The sequence below is a fragment of the Callospermophilus lateralis genome, chromosome 4, assembly GCF_048772815.1.
Source record: "Callospermophilus lateralis isolate mCalLat2 chromosome 4, mCalLat2.hap1, whole genome shotgun sequence".
NCBI lineage: Eukaryota > Metazoa > Chordata > Mammalia > Rodentia > Sciuridae > Callospermophilus > Callospermophilus lateralis.
The window spans coordinates 63,853,043-63,874,725 of NC_135308.1; the positions used below are offsets into that span (position 1 = coordinate 63,853,043).

General features: G+C 37.4%; 1 protein-coding gene across 4 annotated transcripts in view; it reads right to left on the minus strand.

Annotated features, from left to right (window-relative positions):
• Positions 1 to 251: 251 nt before the first annotated feature.
• Positions 252 to 21,683, minus strand: part of Bcl2l13 (BCL2 like 13) — a 76,119-nt gene continuing 54,687 nt past the window's right edge. For 2 of the 4 annotated variants that reach the window (XM_076853928.1, XM_076853929.1), the window contains 2 exons: positions 20,793 to 20,936; positions 252 to 2,583 (listed from right to left, as the gene is read on the minus strand). In XM_076853928.1, coding sequence (XP_076710043.1) covers positions 1,801 to 2,583; positions 20,793 to 20,936 — 927 coding nt within the window. In that variant the 3' untranslated portion in view covers positions 252 to 1,800. Of the gene's footprint in view, positions 2,584 to 16,880; positions 16,977 to 20,792; positions 20,937 to 21,683 lie in introns of those variants that run through there. The other 2 variants (XM_076853932.1, XM_076853931.1) reach the window with 2 other exon arrangements.

Consider the following 21,683-nt stretch of genomic DNA (forward strand, 5'->3'; position numbering starts at 1 on the left):
TATGATGCATGATGACACTGTTAAGTCACACAAACACGCTTGGATCTTTTTTTTAATAGAAACTTTTTAAAAAAAACTTTATTTATGTGGTGCTGAGGATGAAACCCAGTGCCTCACATGTGCTAGGCAAGCCCTCTACCATTGAGCCACAACCTCAGCTCCACTGGATCTCTTCTTGACCGACTTCTAAAAATATTTAAGAAGATCTTATTTCAAAAAGAAAGCCCATTTAAAACATCAGGTCTTAGTAATCATGGTAGATAAAGTATTTTATTATCAATTTCACGATCTAAAAAGTAATTTGTTACATTGACTAAGATAGATCTGAGATGACTTCTTACCAGCATGTATGCCCTGCAGAGTGACACTGTGGCCCTCAGGCATGAAAGAACACAGTTCCACCCCTCCTCTAGGGACAGGATCAGCCTGAAAATGATGCTGATTCTCAACTGGCACAAACTGCTTTGGATCCTTCTGGTTTCTTTCCCTGACATTTGAGCTGTGAGGACTTTAGCAGAGCCTCTGCTCTTGATCTCTGAAGGACAAACTAGAACCTCAACTGTAGCCTCAGTCTTGAAAGTCAAGCTTCCTTTTCCAACTTTTTATTTCAGTGATATTTAGTATTAGGCAATAAAAAGATACTTATCATTTTATTTCAATGACAGTATGTTTAATAGGAGATATGACTCAATTGGTTCTGTAAGCCCAAGGGTGACGATCTTTACCATGTCACAAGAGACCCATAGTGGAGCTGGATAAGACTGAGGCCAGATACTGGGGAAAATATACTAACCCAAGGGCAGACAGCATCTGATGAGAGGTGCTACTGGCAAGTCACCATAGGGAAACAGGGTGATCCCTGGCTAAATGACTATCCTTCAGTAGCCAGTTACCAGCACTGCATTCCCAAGTTAGGGGACCCAAGGTCTCTATAATGTTTTCTTCTAAGTGTTTTTTCAAAGGTTCTTAAAGGCAGCATTGCTGCAAGAAGAAGCTATAGGAAGCTTCAGGGGTTTGTCACAGGTGGCCAGGGCACCAGAGGAGCCCTTGCTCTCAGGATCAGGATGAAAAGGAGTATGGGGAAAAGAAGGAGCAGTGTGGTACCTGAGAGGTTGTGGGATGAGGGGAGAGCACCCTCATATTAAAAGATGAAATTGTGTGTTGGGTGGTGGGAGCCTAAAAGGAACAGTGTAGAATACAGGATAGCCACTGGGAAAGATGAAACTCCAAGGAGATGAATAGCTGTCAAGCCCACAGCTGTAGAGCCCACAGCTAAGACCTCTGCACTAGAAATTTCTACCCCAGAGTTTTCTAAATAAAGCCTCTCCCTCTAAAGCAGTAGTCCTCAATGGGGGATGATTTTGCCCACAGGGAACATTTGGCAATGTCAGAGACATTCTGGGTTGTCCTCACTGGGAATAGAGTGCTCCTGACATCTGGTGGGTGGGGGCCGGGATGTTGCAGACCATCCTACCATGCACAGGATGGCCCCTACAACAAGGAATTCTTGAAATGTCCACAGCGCCAAGGCAGAGAAACCCTGTTCTAGAGGGAATACTTTACTCTTATAAGAATCTGAATCTAGAATGAGCCAAGGCCCTTTGGAATTGACAATTAGACCAAGGTGAATATCCTCTGACCAGCCCTAACAGGTGGATCCCATTGCTGCCTTGTTGAGTGGACACCTCCAATCCTCCCAGAGTGTTCCACAAATGTCCCATTGGCAGTTGCCAGTTCATATTCCATCAAGGACAAATCAACTTTAGATCCTCTTGTCTTCTTTCTCTTCTGAAGCAGCAGCTACTTCTTTCTCAGAGCCAGTGCAACCCCAACTGCCACTGCCAGGATGGCGACTACAGCAGCCCCTCCAAATAGCAGCATAGACTTTCCCTCAGAAGAGAGTAGGGCCTTTCCTTCTGCAGCAGGGGATGATTCCTCACTAAAACTCCTCTTCCTTATAGGGATCTCCTTGTCACTTGGCAGTGCAGAGGGCATCCCCTCCTCCACTTCACTAGGTTCCATGGCTGCTGCTCTCACCTCTTCTTCATCAAGCTCTACAAACAGTGATGGAGCAGGGCTGGCTTTCTCAACTGCAATAATTTCTGCATCATGTTCCCTCGTCTCCAGCAAAGAAGTGGCAGTAATGTGTGGAAGCCAAGGAGCAGGGGCTCCAGGGAATGCTTCTTGCAACTCCCTGGCTGGCAAAGCAGTCCCAGCTGCTGCTTCCACACCCTCAGGTATCTCTTCTTTCTCCACATGCACAATGTCAGAATTAGAAGAGTTGTTCTCACTCTTTTCTCCAGCTCCATTGCTATCTAAGCTTTTGACTTCTTCAGGATCCATTGCAATCTGCTGCCAGGACTCGGGCCCTAGGGACACTGGTAGGCTTTCTGTGTGCCAACTCTGGCTAGCTGACAGTGAGACAGGTAGGCTCTCTGACTGCCAAGAAGTCGTCACAGTTGGAGACTCTGGGGGACTGACTTGTCCGGAGTTGTCACTAGGCAGGATATAAATGTCATTGCTATCTTCTGCAATGACACCAGGGTATTCTTCCTCCTCAGACTCAAGACTAAAGACAGTGCCCTAGAAAAGAAGAGTCAACATAAAGAATGGTCAATATTGTAAAAATAGGTCAAACTGGGAAACAAATTTTCTCCTAAATGAAGTTCCAGGAATAAACATGTTGTTTAGATCCGTGTGTTTTCTGGATTGAATGCATTTATTTGTAGGCCAATATACAGCAAGAGTTTTTGACAATCCTTGGAACAGCTGCCTTGAAACTAACATATCAAAAGTTCACGTAGAGCTGGGATTGTGGCTCAGTGGTAGAGTGCTTGCCTAGCACATGTGAAGCACTGGGTTCAATCCTCAGCACCACACACACAAAATAAATAAAAATAAAATTATGGGTTGGGATTGTGGCTCAGCGGTAGAGTGCTTGTCTATCACATGCAAGGCCCTGGGTTCGATCCTCAGCACCACATAAAAATAAATAAATAAAATAAAGGTATTGTTTCCAATCACTTCCAAACTAAAAAATGTTAAAAAAAATTAAAATTATTATGTCATCTACAACTAAAGAAAAAAAAGTTCACGTATATTCAGTAAAATTCACACATATATGATGCAATAATTAGTGCTATACAGCAGAGGAAACAAAAGCATGACCTTGTACTCAGGGGATTTATCAATTAGTAGATATGAAAATAATGCTATGCCATATTCAAAGTGCCAGTTAAGAGTTCAGATAGGAAAATTAGTTCTTTTAGTGGAGGTGAGAGAATGTGGGGATGACAGTTTCAAGGAGGAACTCAGCTGTTTTACTGGACTCTGGAGCAGGGGAAGGTTTTGACAGTAAAGGCCAAGCTGAAGATACAATACTAGCAAAGACACAGACCCGTGAAAAAAGTAGAAAACAAGTAGCCGAGTTTAATTAGTGCATGAATTACAGGAAAAATAGAAAAGCTCAGAACATGACCACAGAGAAACCTGAATGATAGCTAAGAAACAGGGTCATTGAGCAATAAGGAATGGTAGGGCACTGAAGTCTTTGAGATACAAAAGTAGAATCAGAGCTCTGATTTAAAGTTACTCTAGGATTCTGGGGTGTTAATCAGTGTTTATCAGCACTTGCCTAGAATGTGCAAGGCCTGGGGTTCCATCCCCAATGCACAATTCACAAAAACAAAGATTTTAAAACTCAAAAAACTAAATTAAAAAAAAAAAAGACCCTATAAAAACTCATACTGTCTTTAGCTAGGCACAGGCTGGGTGTTGTGAGCTAGCTATGCCAGTTTCACGGAGTTCCTCTTTTCATGGGTCTTAGGTGAGGGGGTTGCATTTGATGAAGCTGATAAGCTCCTATTTTCTGGTGTTTCTGATGTGATTTGGGATGTCTGTATGTCCAGATACTCCATGACTGAATTTGATTAATATGTATAAATTATTTATCAATTTGTGCCTAAGGTTGTACTGGGCAGATGTGGTTGTTTACTTGCACAAACAAGGTATAGAAACATTCTGTCTTGGCACTTGTAATCAAAATGGAGTTCGTCTACTTTACAAAATGGAGTCAGTCAGATTTAGGTACAGTCTGAGGACTGCTATTCTATACATTGTGGAGCAACTCTGAGCAGGGCACAGCCTGTTCTTCATATTGACTCAAGAGGATCACTTGAGCCCAGGAGTTCAGGGCTGCCTGGCAACATAGTGAGACCCCATATTAATAAGAGAGACTTGCTGAGGTTGGAGGATCCAAGTTGGAGGCTAGTCTTAGTACTTTAGTGAGATTCTGTCTCAAAATAAAAAACAAAAAAGGGCTAGTAGTATAGCATAGTAGGGCACCTCTGGGTTCAATCCCCAGTATCACACACATATGAAAAAAAAAAAAGCAAAAACAATTTGAAACAATAATCCCGTTTTTTTTTTTAAATACTTAGGACCAAAAAGAGACTTTTGTATCTACAATCACATGGGATTTCACTTCTTTCAACTCTTGCTCTATCTGTATTATATTGATAATATAAAACCATCTAACATTTCTGGGACTATCATCAATAATGAATGTTAACAAACAGCCCTTCACAACCAAATTCAGCAGATAAAAGACTGATAAAGATCTTAGTTCTATTGATAAATGAACTCAATTTTCCACTTCTAATAAGTCCCTCTTACACCCCATCAATATCTCAGAACAGAAAAGATGATGCTAAGGTGCCATCTGGCCATTAGATAAGGGCTCAGTTGAATTCATTAATATTTTCCTAGGAAAGAAATATTAAAATTTAAAAGGCCACAGGCCACAGCATACTAGTATTAGAAGAGCATGAGTGGGGATAAGGCCAATCTTTCCTCTCTATTCCTACCACAAATTTGTCTTCATCGTATTCTAGGTTCCACTAAAGAGGGAAGCCTTATCTTGATGAGTTTATTCATTGTCCCCTATGAGTGCTGTACTAAATTCCTAAACCCTGTCACCTAATTTGTGTAGACAATGGGATTTTTACCATTTTGAGGGAGCAGAAAGTGTTTTGCAAATATGAAATAATGTATAAGACATCTCCCTATGTATTAGACTCCATTCATATAAATACCATTTAAGCCTATCAAGGAACTCTAGTTTAAGATCTGTGATCTGGCTCCAACAGGGTATGGCTTAAAGGCCATCACATCTGGACCACTGTACCCAATCTTTATTTCTCCTCAACTCCTAGATAGCTGAGTCTAGGCCACACAGAGTATTATAATAATACATTTTGTACCATACTATATTATTAGATCTCTTAAATTACAGTTGCTCCTCAACCTACAACAGGGTTACATCTTTTTTTTTTTTTTTAAGAATTTTTTTATATTTATTTTTTAGTTTTCGGCAGACACAACATCTTTATTTGTATGTGGTGCTGAGGATCGAACCCAGCGCCGCACATATGCCAGGCGAGCGCGCTACAGCTTGAGCCACATCTCCAGCCCCATGAGGGTTACATCTTGATAAACTCTATAAGCTTAAAATATCTTAAGTTGAAAGTGCATTAGCACATTTAACCTACTGAACAACTTAGCTTAGCCTCATCTACCTTAAACATGCTCAGAACACATGCATTAGCTTACAGCTGGGCAAAACGGTCTAACACAAAGCCTATTTTATAATAAAATGCTGAATATCTCATAACTAATTTACTGAATACTGCTCTGAAAGCCAAAACAGAATAGCTATATGTAGGGCTAGGGTTGTAGATCAGTGGTAGAGCACTTGTCTAGCATGGGTAAGGCACTGGGTTTGATACTCAGCACCACAAGAAAACAAATACATAAAATAAAAGTTAAATTCTTTTTTTTTAAAAATATCTTTATTATAATTACTTATTTTTTTAAGGGTGCTGAGGATTGAACCCAGTGCCTCACGTGTGTGAGGCAAGTGCTCTGCCACTGAGCCACAACCCCACCCCCTAAATTCTTAAAAAAATAAAAAAGAATGGCTGTATATATATTTGCACTCACATGTGCATCATAAAAAAGAATCACAAGTCAAACCATCTTAATTCAGGGGCCATTTATAGATCATAAGTACTTAAGGGGAGAAAACATGCTTCCCTTAATTGTGCCCATCTGAATCCTCATCACCTCAGTATTTTACCTGTTATTCTTAGCTTCAAAACATAAAGAGTATGCATCTACTCCACTCTCCTCGTGTGCTTATAGGATTCCATACTTTTTTATTGTACCAATTATAATCATATATTATACAAAGTTAGTACTACATTAATATAATAATTAACATTATTAATATAATAATTAACTTGGATAACTTGACTGTGGGGTCTTTTCTATTTTTAAAGAGAGAGACAGAGAGAGAGACAGAGAGAGAGAGAATATCTTTTTTTTTTTTTTTTTTTAAAGAGAGAGTGAGAGAGGAGAGAGAGAGAGAGAGAGAGAGAGAGAGAGAGAGAGAGAGAGAGAGAGAGAGAATTTTTTTAATATTTATTTTTTAGTTTTCGGCGGACACAACATCTTTGTTTGTACGTAGTGCTGAGAATCGAACCCGGGCCGCACGCATGCCAGGCAAGCGCGCTACCACTTGAGCCACATCCCCAGCCCCCGAGAATATTTTAATATTTATTTTTTTAGTTTTTGGCAGACACAACATCTTTCTTTGTATGTGGTGCTGAGGATCAAACCCGGGCCGCACACATGCCAGGCGAGCGCGCTACCGCTTGAGCTACATCCCCATCCCTGTGGGGTCTTTTTCACTGAGATAGCTGGAACCCTTTTCTGTATTACTGCTGCCTTGGAATCACTATCCCTTATGGATAGAACACTCAGGATGTGTAAGATAACACGCCATCACCAGCTGTTTTAGATCTGCATGTCTCTCTGAAGAGGAAATACATCTGTTTCCAACTTCTACTATAAACAGAAAAGAAAGATTTTCAGTGGAGATCTGAACAGAACTGAACTCATAACCAACGCTCAATTTAGGATATCTCTTAACTGGCTTCAACACAGAAGACTCAAAATATAACGAACACTTTCCATGTCCTAGCAGAGGTCTCTTGATACCCTGAGTCATGGCCCCTTCCAGCTACCCAAGCTGGATCCCCAAACTCATTTTCCTAATCTCTGCTGCTTTTCAACAAAGATCCTTTACTTCTTTCTTTAAAGAAGCCCTTCCTGAGGATGCCTACTACACTGCACAATTATTTTTCTTTTTATTCTCAACAATGATTAGAAATATCTATACTTTACCACAGTTTTCCTGATATTTGTTTAGCCTGAACAACTAATTACTGACTCCTTTATGTTTGACCATTAAATGTTTATATAATGAGCATTCCAATAAATTCACAGTTGACTGCTATGTTGAAGATAGAAGTTTAAGATTATTGTATAATCTCCTTCAAGGACTTTGTAACCTAGTTGGTGAGATTATATGGCTGCAGGCCCTCAAACTTTGCTGCCTAATTTGAAAAACTTGTGGAACTTTTAAGAATTCCTATGCTAAAGCTACAACCCCAAACAACTAAATGGTAATCTTTAATAAAGGTAGGACCTTGGTATCAAATTTTGCTACAAGTTATATAGCACAACTCTGTTGTAATAAAATGACCTTCTTCTTTTTTTTTTTTTTACTTTAAAAAATATTTTAAAATTTTAATTGATTATAATAATTTTACATACTCATGGGGTACAGTGTGACATTTCAATACACAACATGTAATGATCAGATCAGGGTAATATGTATATTCACCCCCTCAACCATTACCATTTCCTTATGCTGGGAACATTCCAAATCCTCTCTACTAAACTATTCTGAAATGTTTCAATTAAGTATTGTCAACCATAGTTACCCTACTGTGCTATAGATGTTTAGAAGTTATTCCTCCTGGGCTGAGGTGTAGCTCAGTGGAAGAGCATGCATTTAGCAAGGCCCTGTGTTCAATCCCCAGCACTGCAAAACAGCAAGAAGTTATTCCTTTTATCCAGCTGCACTCCCATACTTGTTAACCACCCTCTCCATCCCCCACTACCCAACCCCACCTAAGAAAATTTAATTGCTGTATAACAATGTTTTCCAACAGACTATAATGTACACTACATGTATAATTTTAAAAGTTCTGGGAATCATCAAGTAGAAAGAAACTGATGAAAATAATTTTAATAATGTATTTTATTTAAAATCCAAAATATTATCTTTTTTTTTTTTTCCCTTGGTGGAACTGGAATTGAACCCAGTTCAATTGTATGCTAGGCAACTGCTCTTCCATTGAACTACATCCCTAGCCTTTTTAATTTTATTTTATTTTTAGTTTGAGGTAGGATCTCTCTAAGTGGCCCAGGCTGACCTTGAACTTGGGAGTCTTCTGCCTTAGCCTCCTGATTAGCTGGGGATTACACACACAGGATTACTCCTGCCACTGTGCCCAGATAGAATATTATAATTTCAATATCTAACAGATGCAAGAATGTATTAAAGAAATTTGTCACTTTTTTCATACCAACTCTTTGAAATCAGGGGTGTATTTTGCATTCAGAGAATATCTTCATTCAGTCTTGCCACAGTTCAAGTGCTCAACAGCTACTTGTGGTTGGTGGCTATTGTATAGGATTACTGGTGTTGGAAAAATGGTAGCCTTGAAACCCAAATGTACTCAGATCAGGCTTAAGGCTCTGTGCAAGTGCTCTGCTAAAACATAATTTATTTCACCTTCTTCATATGGAACAACTCAATTTTTTTTTGTTTTTTTTCTTTTTTTTAAATTGTTGGTTGTTCAAAACATTACATAGTTCTTGATATATCATATTTCACACTTTGATTCAAGTGGGTTATGAACTCCCATTTTTACCCTGTATACAAATTGCAGAATCACATCAGTTACACTTCCATGGATTTATATATTGCCATACTAGTGTCTGTTGTCTTCTGCTGCCTTTCCTATCCCCCCTCCCCTCCCCTCCCCTCCCCTCTTCTCTCTCTACCCCCTCTACTGCAGTTCATATCTCCCCCTTGTATTATTTTTCCCTTTCCCCTCGCTTCCTCTTGTATGTAATTTTGTATAACCCTGAGGGTCTCCTTCCATTTACATGCAATTTCCCTTCTCCCTCCCTTTCCCTCCCACCTCTCATCCCTGTTTAATGTTAATCTTCTTCTCATGCTCTTTGTCCCTACTCTGTTCTTAGTTACTCTCCTTATATCAAAGAAGACATTTGGCATTTGTTTTTTAGGGATTGGCTGGCTTCACTCTGCTCTAATGCCATCCATTTCCCTCCAAATTCTATGATTTTGTCATTTTTTAATGCAGAGTAATATTCCATTGTGTATAAATGCCACATTTTTTTTTATCCATTCATCTATTGAAGGGCATCTAGGTTGGTTCCACAGTCTTGCTATTGTGAATTGTGCTGCTATGAACATCGATGTAGCAGTGTCCCTGTAGCATGCTCTATTTAGGTCTTTAGGGAATAGACCGAGAAGGGGAATAGCTGGGTCAAATGGTGGTTCCATTCCCAGCTTTCGAAGAAATCTCCATACTGCTTTCCAGATTGGCTGCACCAATTTGCAGTCCCACCAACAATGAACAAGTGTACCCTTTTCCCCACATCCTCGCCAGCACTTGTTGTTGTTTGACTTCATAATGGCTGCCAATCTTACTGGAGTGAGATGGTATCTTAGGGTGGTTTTGATTTGCATTTCTCTGACTGCTAGGGATGGTGAGCATTTTTTCATGTACTTGTTGATTGATTGTATGTCCTCCTCTGAGAAGTGTCTGTTCAGGTCTTTGGCCCATTTGTTGATTGGGTTATTTGTTATCTTGTTGTCTAATTTTTTGAGTTCTTTGTATACTCTGGATATTAGGGCTCTATCTGAAGTGTGAGGAGTAAAGATTTGTTCCCAGGATGTAAGCTCCCTATAAAATGACCTTCTTTATGGCACCCAAAGTCAAGAGAGATTCTAGAACACAGGCCAGGGGCAGGGAGGGTGATTGAAATTTCTCACTGATTGCAAAGGTAATCACTTCATTCACTGAATACTTACAGCCACATCAGTGATATCGTAAGCTTTGCTAATTCTTGGTAAATCACTAATAATGAAGGATGGCAATAAGCAAGATGGATGAAAACATCTGCTACTGTTTACTCAGGAAACCAGTTCTGTAATTTTCTTGAAAGACTGGAGAATCAACATTGAGGACAATGGTAACAAATGTCCTGTGAAGTTATGTTTATTCCTTTTTGCCAGCACACAATTCTAATTAGGTAGACCCTCAACACCTATGATGAAGGGCTTTCTCTGTGTTAGATAACTTATACTCAAAGATTTATCTATTTATCCAACCCTCTCTTCAAGGAGTGCCATTTGGAGAGGGTCAAAAGAAAGGTGCTTGAGCAGAATGATTTTACAAGAAGGAAGAAAAAGGCAAGAAAAAGTAGTAAGAGTATAAAATAGCACCAAGTTCCTATTTATTTCTTGTTAACTATAATACAATTATTTTCTGTCAAAATTCCTAAATAAGGAATTAATAATATGGGTTAGCAGGTGTGTAATCCTCTATCCTCAATTATCTGCAACTGAGCTAAAAGGAAACGTAATGAGGTGTTGCTTAATATTAAAATTCTTTCTTTCACATTGAAAAATCTAAATAATTAAAAACTGGGTAGACTTTTTGTTAAGTGAAAAATAGAAAGTTACCAAAAAACCAAATGCCAAATGTTTTCTCTGACAAAAGGAGGCTGATTCATAGTCGGGTAGGGAGGGGGAGCATGGAAGGAATAGAAGAACTCTAGATAGGGCAGAGGGGTAGGAGGGGAAGGGAGAGGGCAGGGGGTTAGAAATGATGGTGGAATGTGATGGACATTATTATCCAAAATACATGTATGAAGACACAAATTGGTGTGAATATACTCTGTATACAACCAGAGATATGAAAAATTGTGCTCTATATGTGAAATAAGAATTGTAATGCATTCCGCTGTCATATATAAATAAAAAAATAAAAAAAGAAAGTTAATAATTACCATTTTTGGAGTTATGTTAAATAGTGAGTTAAAACAGTGTGTTCTTGTTAAGTTTTTCGTGCGCATTTAAAATATTGCACAAAAAAATCCTCAAAAAGCGTTCTTAATCATTTGTTTTTTGAAAACAAAGTAATTTTTCATAATTTTTATTCTTAGTCTTAGAATCACACCTGTTCTCACTCTTTGCTCACTGTTCTATAAGTTTTGTAATCTGCTTTTATGCCTTTTCAAAAGATATAGTCTTACATAGCTCTTCAAACAGGAAGACATCTAAGGGTCAAAGTGCTAATAGGGGCTTTCAACAAGTTTCTTACCTGCACTTTTAAAAATTAAAGCTGATTTTAAAAGAAAAAAAACAAGTAAAACAAACAAAAAAGGAGACATAACAAGAAAGGTTAGATTTTAAATTCTCAGAAAGGAGAGTTTTAAGGCTCTAAGTCAGGACAAAAGAAATCAAACTTTCAAAAGCTCCGTAATTTAGAAATAAGGGAAAAGTGAATAAGCCCACATATAACTTACTGTAAAAAGTCATTTCCCCATATTATTATTTTTTTGTGGTATGGGGGATCAAATCCAGGTTCCTGTGCATGTTCAGCATGCATTTTACCATGAGCTATATGTACACACCCTTATTATTTTAACAGCTTACAGCTAACAAAAGATTTAAGTGTATGGTGTGCTCCACAGCTAGAGGGCCTTTCTCATTTAAGACATTACAGCAACAAGTGCATCCAATTATGACTTTAGTATAATCTACTGCTTAAATGCCAATTCAGATTAAATAGCTTTATTCCTTATTGTCATAGCTTCGCTACCTTACAACTTATCTCTGTATTTAGGACACGTGACGTTTTAATAAAGATTCACAAAATATTCTGTGCTTTTGTACAGTCTTGAAGAAAGAACACATGACCACTGAAATGCTTATAAAAATAACCACTCTTCTCCTTAACAATTACTGTCATTACCAAAGAGGCTTTCACTAACAGAGTTATTTGGGTTAACACATTATATTTTAAGTAGAATAACAACATCTAATAATTCCAACAATCTCAACTGCTTCTAAAACAAAATATTTGTATTGTTGAGAGTATTCATCTCTTTTAGTGTTATTTATATGAAAAATGCAAAGGAGTATCTTTAAAGGATTCAGAAATATAAAACTAGCTGTGATACGGCATGAGACAGTTTAAATGTGTATAAAGAATCAGAACTGCCCTTTCCCTTTTTCAATAAATGAAACCTGGAGTTCCTTGGCTTGCTAGAATTGGATGTTAGTAACAACCGATAATCTTATATAACTCTTGTTATCTTTGTTCTAAACAGTTTGCTTAAATTAATCTACTTACACCTCAAAATGCTATGAGAAGGGAGTCTCATTATTTCCTTAAACTGAAGCTGCTGCAGAGGAGACATAATTCTCCCCAAACCATAAGTGCAACCTCAGGACTGGGTAATATGCCCCAGGGTCTATCCTTTCACCCACTGGGCTATCCTGTCTCTTGGGCTGAAGTCCCTGGATCCCCAATCTGCCACTTTTCCCACTGTATCACAGCATCTCTAGAATTTATGGCTAGAAGCAGACAGAAGAGGTAATTCTTATTTTCTTCAAGCAAACACATGAAGATTTGTGCATGAAATTCTTCAATTAAAATGGGAAACAGAGAAGAAAGAGATAAGGAGAAAAAGGGAATATTTTAACATAAGTTTAAAATAAAACAAAATATGATTTGGTTTGATGATAGGAGCTAAGCAAAAATCAATCAAAGAACAATTTCAAAATCTGCAGCAGCTGCTTCCTGATGTTTATATTGATCATACTTTATTGTTTCACTCCTTTTTGTTCACATTGATTACAAATTATTCTGCCACCTCAGGAATATTTTAACTTCCGAGTCATAGCTGCTGATAAGCTGCTATAAGAATTTCACTGTTCCATTAGGATACTCTGGCAGAATTCCCAAGCCCAGCCCATATTGGTAATTTCATCTAGGGACTCACTTCCCCTATGATATACCAACAAACCTTCATCATCATTTCTTACACTTTACATAAATCTCTCCTTCAAGTATTCTTCTATAAAATGGGGACAGATAAAATTCAAACAGAACACCAAAACTAAATGCCTCTTTGATCACTATTAACCTACAATAAAAAAATGAAGCTAGGCATGCTGGTGTACACCTATAATCCTAGCAGCTAGGGAGGCTGAGGCAGAAGGATTGCAAGTTCAAAGCCAGCCTCAGCAACGGTGAGGCACTAAGCAACTCAGTGAGACCCTGTCTCTAAATAAAATACAAAATAGGGTAGGGGATGTGGTTCAGAGGTCGAGTGCCCCTGAGTTCAATCCCCAGTACCAAATAAAGAAAATGAAAATATGAAAGAAATTCCAGAGTAGCTTTCCACCCAACATGATGACTAAGAGCCATAAAAATACATTTCAGAACACAACACAGTAAAAACACCTGCACAAAAAAACAGATTCATAAAACACAACTTACTCTCATTAACCTAAACTGATCTGAGTTTCGACCCACCTAATTTTTAGATTACTTTCTATAAGTCACCTCCCACTGTATAAAAACTGTTCTAAGAAATCATTAATCTAAAAGTTTCCAAGAGTCTGTATCCTAGAATAAAACAATAACACCACTTTTTGAAGGTTTACTATTCTTAAAACAGAAATCAGAAGTTTTGAGTCAGGAAAAAGAGAAAAAAGATTAATTTTGTTTAAAATGCTATGACAGACTCTGGATGACATTTCACCAATAATCTTTTATGTAAAACTAAATTTTTCATGGTGTTTAGTTTAGTACATGACAATGGAAAAAATAAAAAGCCTTACCACAGTGGACTTGAACTGTTCTATTCAGGAGATGGACTTACTTCTAGCGTAGCAAGAAAATCCCAGGAAATGAGAGTGAGAAAGAGGAGGGAGGGAATGAGATGAGTCAGAGTCATAGCTTGCCAACTACTCTGTGCCCTAACAGGGCTGCAGGGCAAATAAAAGTCAGAATCAAGGAAAATTTCAATCAGACTTAAACAGAGGAAAACACACATTCTTGGGCTTGGGTTATGGCTCAGTGGTAGAGTGCTTCCCTAGCCTGTATGAAGCACTGGGTTTAATTCTCAGCACACATATAAATAAATAAGTAAATAAACTCTATCTATCTATCTATCTATCTATCTATCTATATATATATAGAAACACACTCTTAGAGACACATCTGAGAACTTGACATTTGTAAATATGGAACATTTCCACAAAACATTTCACATCACTATCTTTGTGAGACAGATATTCCTCAGGTTGATGAACCCGAGGCTCAGAAAAGTTAAAGGAATTTTCCCCAAAACACAGGGCTAGTATTTGGCAGAGATAAGGCAAGAAACAAATCTTTTAATTTTCAGTTCTGTTGGCAATGCATCATGCTCTGACTGAAGAGGCAGAGTAAATGAAAAGAAACAAACAAAAACAATGTAGGAAAATAAACAAACAAGAAATCCCTACATTGTCATTCTAATGCCAGTACAAACAACAATCGAAAGTTATATTCTATCTCTAGCTCTGAAAAGCTACTAATTAGATCTAAGATATATGTTTCTAATTCAGTCAATATTATATACTTGACCTTGGTTAATTGTTCCCTTCTTTTGCCTTCTCATTATACTTTTAGCATAGCTCTATCACTCACTGCACATAACATGCTACAGTTATATATATTTATTTTCTTCAACTAGGTCTGAGACCTGTATTTTATTCAGCTTTGGTACACTCTGGCTGGGCGCAGGCGTGGTGGTGTACAAATGTTATCCCAGTAGTTCAGGAGGCTGAGACAAGTAGGGGGCCAGCCTCTATAACTTAGTGATACTGTTTCAAAATAAAAAATAAAAAGGTCTGATAATGTAGCTCTGTGGTAAAGTCTCCCTGGGTTCAATCTTCAATACCAAAACCAAAACAAAACAATAACAACAACAAAACTTTTGTATGATCAACACTTAGCACAGCACATGAAATCAATTAAGGCTTACTGTTTACTAAAATTAACCTCTAAGGGCTTCAGCAGTATGATAGATATTATCAATTAATTTTCAGAAAATTCTTATGAACCAGGCAGATACTATTAGTGATTTCATTAGTACAGCTCACAGAAAATCTGAAAAATATGCAGGAAAATCATCCCTCTAAGGTGATGTTGTTAGATAAAATAAACACTAGTAGGTCATTCTGCTGGAAAATGAAGAGAAAGAACATGAGTTAGGCTGGGTGGGGTGGTGCACATCTGTAGTACCAACTACCCAGGAGGCTAGGACAGGAGGATTTTTTTGAGCCCAGGAATTCAAGATCAGCCTGTGCAACACAGTGAGACTCCATATCAATAAAAGAAAAAGAACCTGAGTTGGTGCTACTTATGACAGTGCTCCATATACCAGAAGCCTTAGCTGTGTTATTCCACACAGACACTTAAAGGGCATATAGAACTATGCCACTCTCACATGATAGGGAAGATCAGTAATTTTGACTGATCTTTCATGTCTAAAGTATAGAAGTTTGGAATTATATGACCAAGTCCCAGTCGAATGAAGTAACTAGGATAAAAATCATGTATAGCCATGTTTCTTTTTGTTGTTTGTTTTTTAAAATATTTTTTTTAGTTGTAGATGGACACAATACCTTTATTTTTTAAAATTTATTTTTATGTGTTGCTGAGGATCGAACCCAGCCCCTTGAACGTGCTAGGCGAGCACTCTACTGCTGAGCCCCAGTCCCAGCCCCTATTGTTTGCTTTTAACACCTCAACTTGCAGCCACTTTAAAGTCAAACTTATCACATCACACCTAAAACTCAATAAATACTCTTTCAATACCAATACAAAGGAAAAATCAGCTTAAATATATTAAGAAAATAATCACAAAACAATGGTCATTAAAAAAGCAAAACCATCTGCAAAACTCCAAAATGCATTTATCTCGGCCATTTTGTTAATAAATTAGTTAATAAAATATTTTTCTCTCTGCAAATCTATGCCCAAAGCCTGACCAACTACATACCATCATCCCATTACCAAACAGATATGGCTGCCAGCACTTTCTCCTTCTCTGTAGGTTTTCAAAACTAGTCCACAAAGAGAGCTATGCAGTTTGTTTCACCCTGATGTTGTCAAGTGGTGAAAACAAACACATTCCTTGTGGAAATCATACTATAGACTTGATATAACAGACATGCTACATCATGTAGTGAAATGCTTTTCTTCTGGAATGGTTTTAAGAGCTGACAACCCAATGTTCAACAAAAGGACCTAATAGGTGATATATGCTGACACTTTGTTTCAGAGAAAACAACTATACTGACTGGCAGAAAAGCAGTATCTTGGTTTTATTTATTTATTTTGATCTTTTTTTTTTTTTAGTTGTCAATGGATCTTTATATATATATATATATATATATATATATATATGTATATATATATATATATGCAGTGCTAAGAATCGAACCCTGTGTTTCACATGCCAGGCAATACCTCTACCACTGAGCTACAACCAGTATCTTGGTATTAAATACAAAGAAATGGATGGCTTAGACCTAACAATGTGAAATTCAGATCAGACATTTAAATTTACAGATGAAATCATATTTTAAATATTAATAAACTTGTTATTCATATGGTAACTTTCTCTCTTTAGCGCAAATATTTGAGTTAAATCAAATACTTTCCATAAAACAATTATAACCATAGACAAACTTTAATGCACTATCATAATAAAACAGAATCAGGAAGGGAATATATAACACTCTTCTGTGTTTTTCTTCTTCCTTTGTTGTAAAGCACCACATAAGCTAAGTGGAAATTAACCTGAGGTGTCCTTGGCTCTCACAGGAATCACACAATACACTGGCCAAAAAAAGGGGGAGGGAGGGTGGTGGCAGGTGGAGGGTGGGTGGAAGAAAGAAGAAGAGGACCCTAGAATAGGAAAAAAAAATGGCAACAATTTATCATAGTTCTTATTTTTAACAACAACAGGAGCTGAGCACAATGGCACATGCCCATAATCCCAGTGGCTCACTTGAGGCTGAGGCAGGAAGATTGCAAGTTAAAAGCCAGCCTCAGAAACTGAGTGAGGCCCTAAGCAACTTTGCAAGATCTTATTTGAAAATAAAAAATTAAAAGGGGGCTGGGGATGTGGCTCAAGCGGTAGCACGCTCGCCTGACATGCGCGGGACGCTGGGTTCGATCCTCAGCACCACATAAAAATAAAATAAAGATGTTGCGTCCACAGAAAACTAAAAAAAAACCACACACACACACACACACACACACACACACTCTCTCTCTCTCTCTCTCTCTCAAAAAAAATAAAATAAAATAAAATAAAAGGTTGGGGATGTTAAGCATTCTGGGTTCAATCTCCCATACCAAAAACAAAACAGCAGCATGAAAATACTTCTTATTTTCCTACAAATGCTCAGCATTTCATTCAATAAGTGTTTAACAGCCAGGTGCAGTGGTGCACGCCTGTAATCCCAGCAGCTTGGAAGGCTGAGGCAGGAAAATTGTGAGTTCAAAGCCAGCCTCAGTAATTTAGTAAGGACCTGAGCAACTCAATGAGACCCTGTCTCAAATACAAAAAAGGGCTAGAGATGTGGCACAGTGGTTAAGTGCCCTGGTTTCGATCCCCAATACCAAAAAAAAAAAAAAAAAAAAAAGCATTTAACAAGTATCTAAACCTAATACACTCTACATTAGCATCCATGTTAATTAAATTTCCACTTTTTTTTATTAGCTCAAATTCTTAGATGTATAGTGGCGAAAAAGTTTAATGTGCAAAGTTTATAAAATCACTATACTATCACTAACTATTAGTTAAATTACAACTTAACACAGCTTAAAAATGCATGCTTAGCATATGTGAAAGTCTGGGTTACATCCCTAGCACCACCCAAACAACAACAAAAACAACAAAAAACCCTCAAACCCCAAGATACACAGGCACAGACTCTCTCTCTCTCTCTCTCTCTCTCTCTCTCACACACACACACACACACACAAACACACCCACACACACTCACACACACCATCAAAGAGAGGGAAAAAAAGAAATAGAAAACTCTACTCCTAGGGTATAAATAGAAAAAAGAGAATAAGGTGGGATTAAAACAGGGAAAATAGTACAATCTTTGCTTAGACAGCAGTGAGTTCCCACTTGGCTGATATAAAAACTTCAAGTCCTATCCCATTTATGTTTTCCTGTCTTATTTTTTCCATGGCATATGTAACTACTGGATACACTGCCTTTTTTTTTGGTATTGGGGATTGAACCCAGAGGCCTTAACCACTGAGCCACATCCCCAGACCTTTTTTATATTTATTTAGAGACAGGGTCTTGCTGAGTTGCTTAGGGCCTCACTAAATTGCTGAGGCTGGCTTTGAACTCTTCGATCCTCCTGTCTCAGTCTATTGGGATTAGATATGTGCCACCGTGCCTGGCTATATATCTTAATTGTTTGTCTACTTCCATGAGAATATAAATTCCTTTGGGTCAAGGATTTTCTTTATTCATAGCAGTCAAGTCCAGGATAGAGCATAGTGTATAACAAGCACTCAAGAGCTTGTTGCATGATTAATAATTGCTTGGTACACGATAAATTGAAGTAAAAAGATAAGATATAGAGATAAATCCTAGGAAGGACAAATTCATTTTTTTTTCTTTTTTCTTTTATTGCAGTACTGGGGATTGAATCCAGGGCCTAACACACGCTAGATATGTACTCTATCACTGAGGTGTATCTCCAACCCCCTTTTATTTTATTTGGAGACACAGTCTCATTAAGTCACTGAGGCTATCCTCAAACTTAAGATCTTCCTGCCTTAGTCTCGTGAGTAGCTGGGATTATAGGCATGCATCTCCATGCCAACCCTTGCTTCTTTCTTAAAACAATCTTGGCTATACATGACTGATATCTTAACCAAGTAAAGGGGAAGATGCGGAGTGACAGAAACTCATTATTTTGTAAATTAAAACTTGTCTATAACTTTATGATCCAGAAATTCTACACAGAAATTCTTACACATATGCATTAGCAAAATAGTGGAAATACCCATTGAAAAATAAACTGTCATATTTTTACAACAAACACTAGCCAATGAATCAACCTAGATCATTCATTCTCAATGGGAATGATATTAAGGGTGAAAAATGTTTCAGAGACACAGGGGAAATGTTACACATTACAATTGTTTGTGGCCCTGCAAAAGGCCACACAGTACATAATAAACAAACATTAAAATTCCTTTGGGGGAAGGAGGAGATTATTAGGGGGAAAAGATGTCTAGAAAGGATCCTTAGAGATAGTAGCACATGCCTGTAATCCCAGTAACTTAGGACACTAAGGCAGGAGGATCACAAATTTGAGGCTAGCCTTGGCAACTCAGCAAGACCATTTCCAAAAATAAAAATAAAATAAAAAGGCTGGGGGTGGGGCTGGGGATGTGGCTCAAGAGGTAGCACATTTGCCTGGCATGCGCGTGGTGCTGGGTTCGATCCTCAGCACCACATACAAAAAAAGATGTTGTGACTCCCAAAAACTAAAAAAAATAAATAAATATGAAAAAATTCTCTCTTTCTCTCTCTCTCTAAAAAAAAAAGGGGGGGCAGGGGGTGCTGGGGATGCCGGGAATGTGGCTTCATAGCAGAGCACTTGCCAAATGAATGTTAAGCCCTGAAGCCTGGAGTTTAGTTTTCAGCACTACCAAAAAAAAAAGGGGGGGGGGGGGCTTGGAATACAGTTTAGTGGTTGAATGCCCCCAGAGTACTATTCCCCATACTGGGGGGAAAAAAATCCTTAGTGAGGTGATAATGAAAAAAAGTTAAGAAACTGACTTAGGTAAAACTTCAAAGACATAATATCGGTACAATGGCACACATTTATAATCCCAGCTACTCTCCAAATCAGCTTGGGCAATTAAATAAGAAGACCCTGTCTCAAGTACTTTTTAATTTTTCTTATTCTTTTTTTAAAAATTTATTTATTTATTCTAATTTGCTATGACAGCAGAATGCATTTCAATTCATAGTACACATACAGAACACAATATTTCATGTCTCTGGTTGTACATAAAGTAGAGTCACACCATTTCTGTCTTCATACTCAAAATTTTGATAATAAAAAACAAAACACTATTATATTGAGTAAAAGAAGTGAGTTACAGAAGAATACATGTAGTATGATACTATTTAGATGAAGTTCAAAGCATACAAAATAACTTATTGTCTAGAATATACATATATATATATATAATTAAGCTATAATTTAAAAACTTCAGAAAATTGTGAGGCAGATATGAGTATGTCAAAATTCAGGAGGGGAATATAAGGAGATTCAAAAGAGTTGGTGTGTGGGCTGGGGGTATGGCTCCGTGGCAGAGTGCTATTTAGCATGTGTGAGGATTTGATTCAATCGCCAGCACCACTCTTGCAAAATGTTAACCATATTTTTTTTCTTGGACTGAGGCAATAAACACATTGATGTTCATTTTATTATTATTCATCCTTAGTTATTTATATATTTCTATTAGTATGAAATATTTCATAATTAATAAGTATTTAAAAGTCTCATATATCAATTTACTATAAGTAAAATCTTAGTAACTTAACTGAAACTGTATGAATAACTTTTCCACTGATCATCATCTAATACAGACATAACCCTATGCTGTTTAAAAAAACAATGGGCTTAATTTCTTTTAAATAAAAATGTTTTAAAAAACAATAATTCATACCCAGCCACCTTGCTGAATGATGTACTCTGCTGCATAGTCCTCCAGATATGTCACTCCGAACTGTAGCAGTGTACTCAAAGGTTCTTGACCACGTCTTGTCAACTCCAAAAGCATTTGTCGGAGCAAAACCAGAGGCACCAAAATCTTCAATGTAAAGATAGAGGCGGGGAGAGACACTCTGAAATTCTTTTTTTTTTTTTTTTATTCTAATTAGTTACACATGACAGAAGAATGCATTGTTCATTGTACACAAATGAAGCACAGCTTTTCATTTCTTTGGTAGTTTACAATGTAGAGTTGCACCATATGTGCAGTCATACATGTGCCTAGGGTAATGATGTCTCCTCCTTCCCCTTTGCCCAAAGTTTCCCCATTCTTTCCATGCCCCTCATTGTGCATCAGCATCTACTTATCAGGGAGAACTTTTGGCCTTTGACTCTGAAATTCTTATAATGCATTTTTTATATCAAACTACTGGAAAATTATACTCAGATGTATCATTATATTTCATACCCCTACTAGAATCTTTTTCTCAATATTACATATATTTCTGAATATTTCATATGATAGGGTGGTAGAATTATTATATAAAAATAACCGTGTATTATTTATAATAACAGAAGACTAAAAACAATTCAATGCACACTAGTTTAATGAATTCTGGTCATCCAATAGAGTTGAAAAGAGACTGTTCAGTACTCAATCACCAAATTAATTAATTAATTAATCATTTCCCACTCATACCCTACCAAAATTTACTTTAAGAGAAAGAAAGATACAGGAGAATGAGGAATCATTCATGAAACAAAACAAAATGCATATACACATATAAAAGTTTGTATAGCCCTACAGTATCTCTGGAAAAAACATAGGTGAGTGTCAACAAAGGTG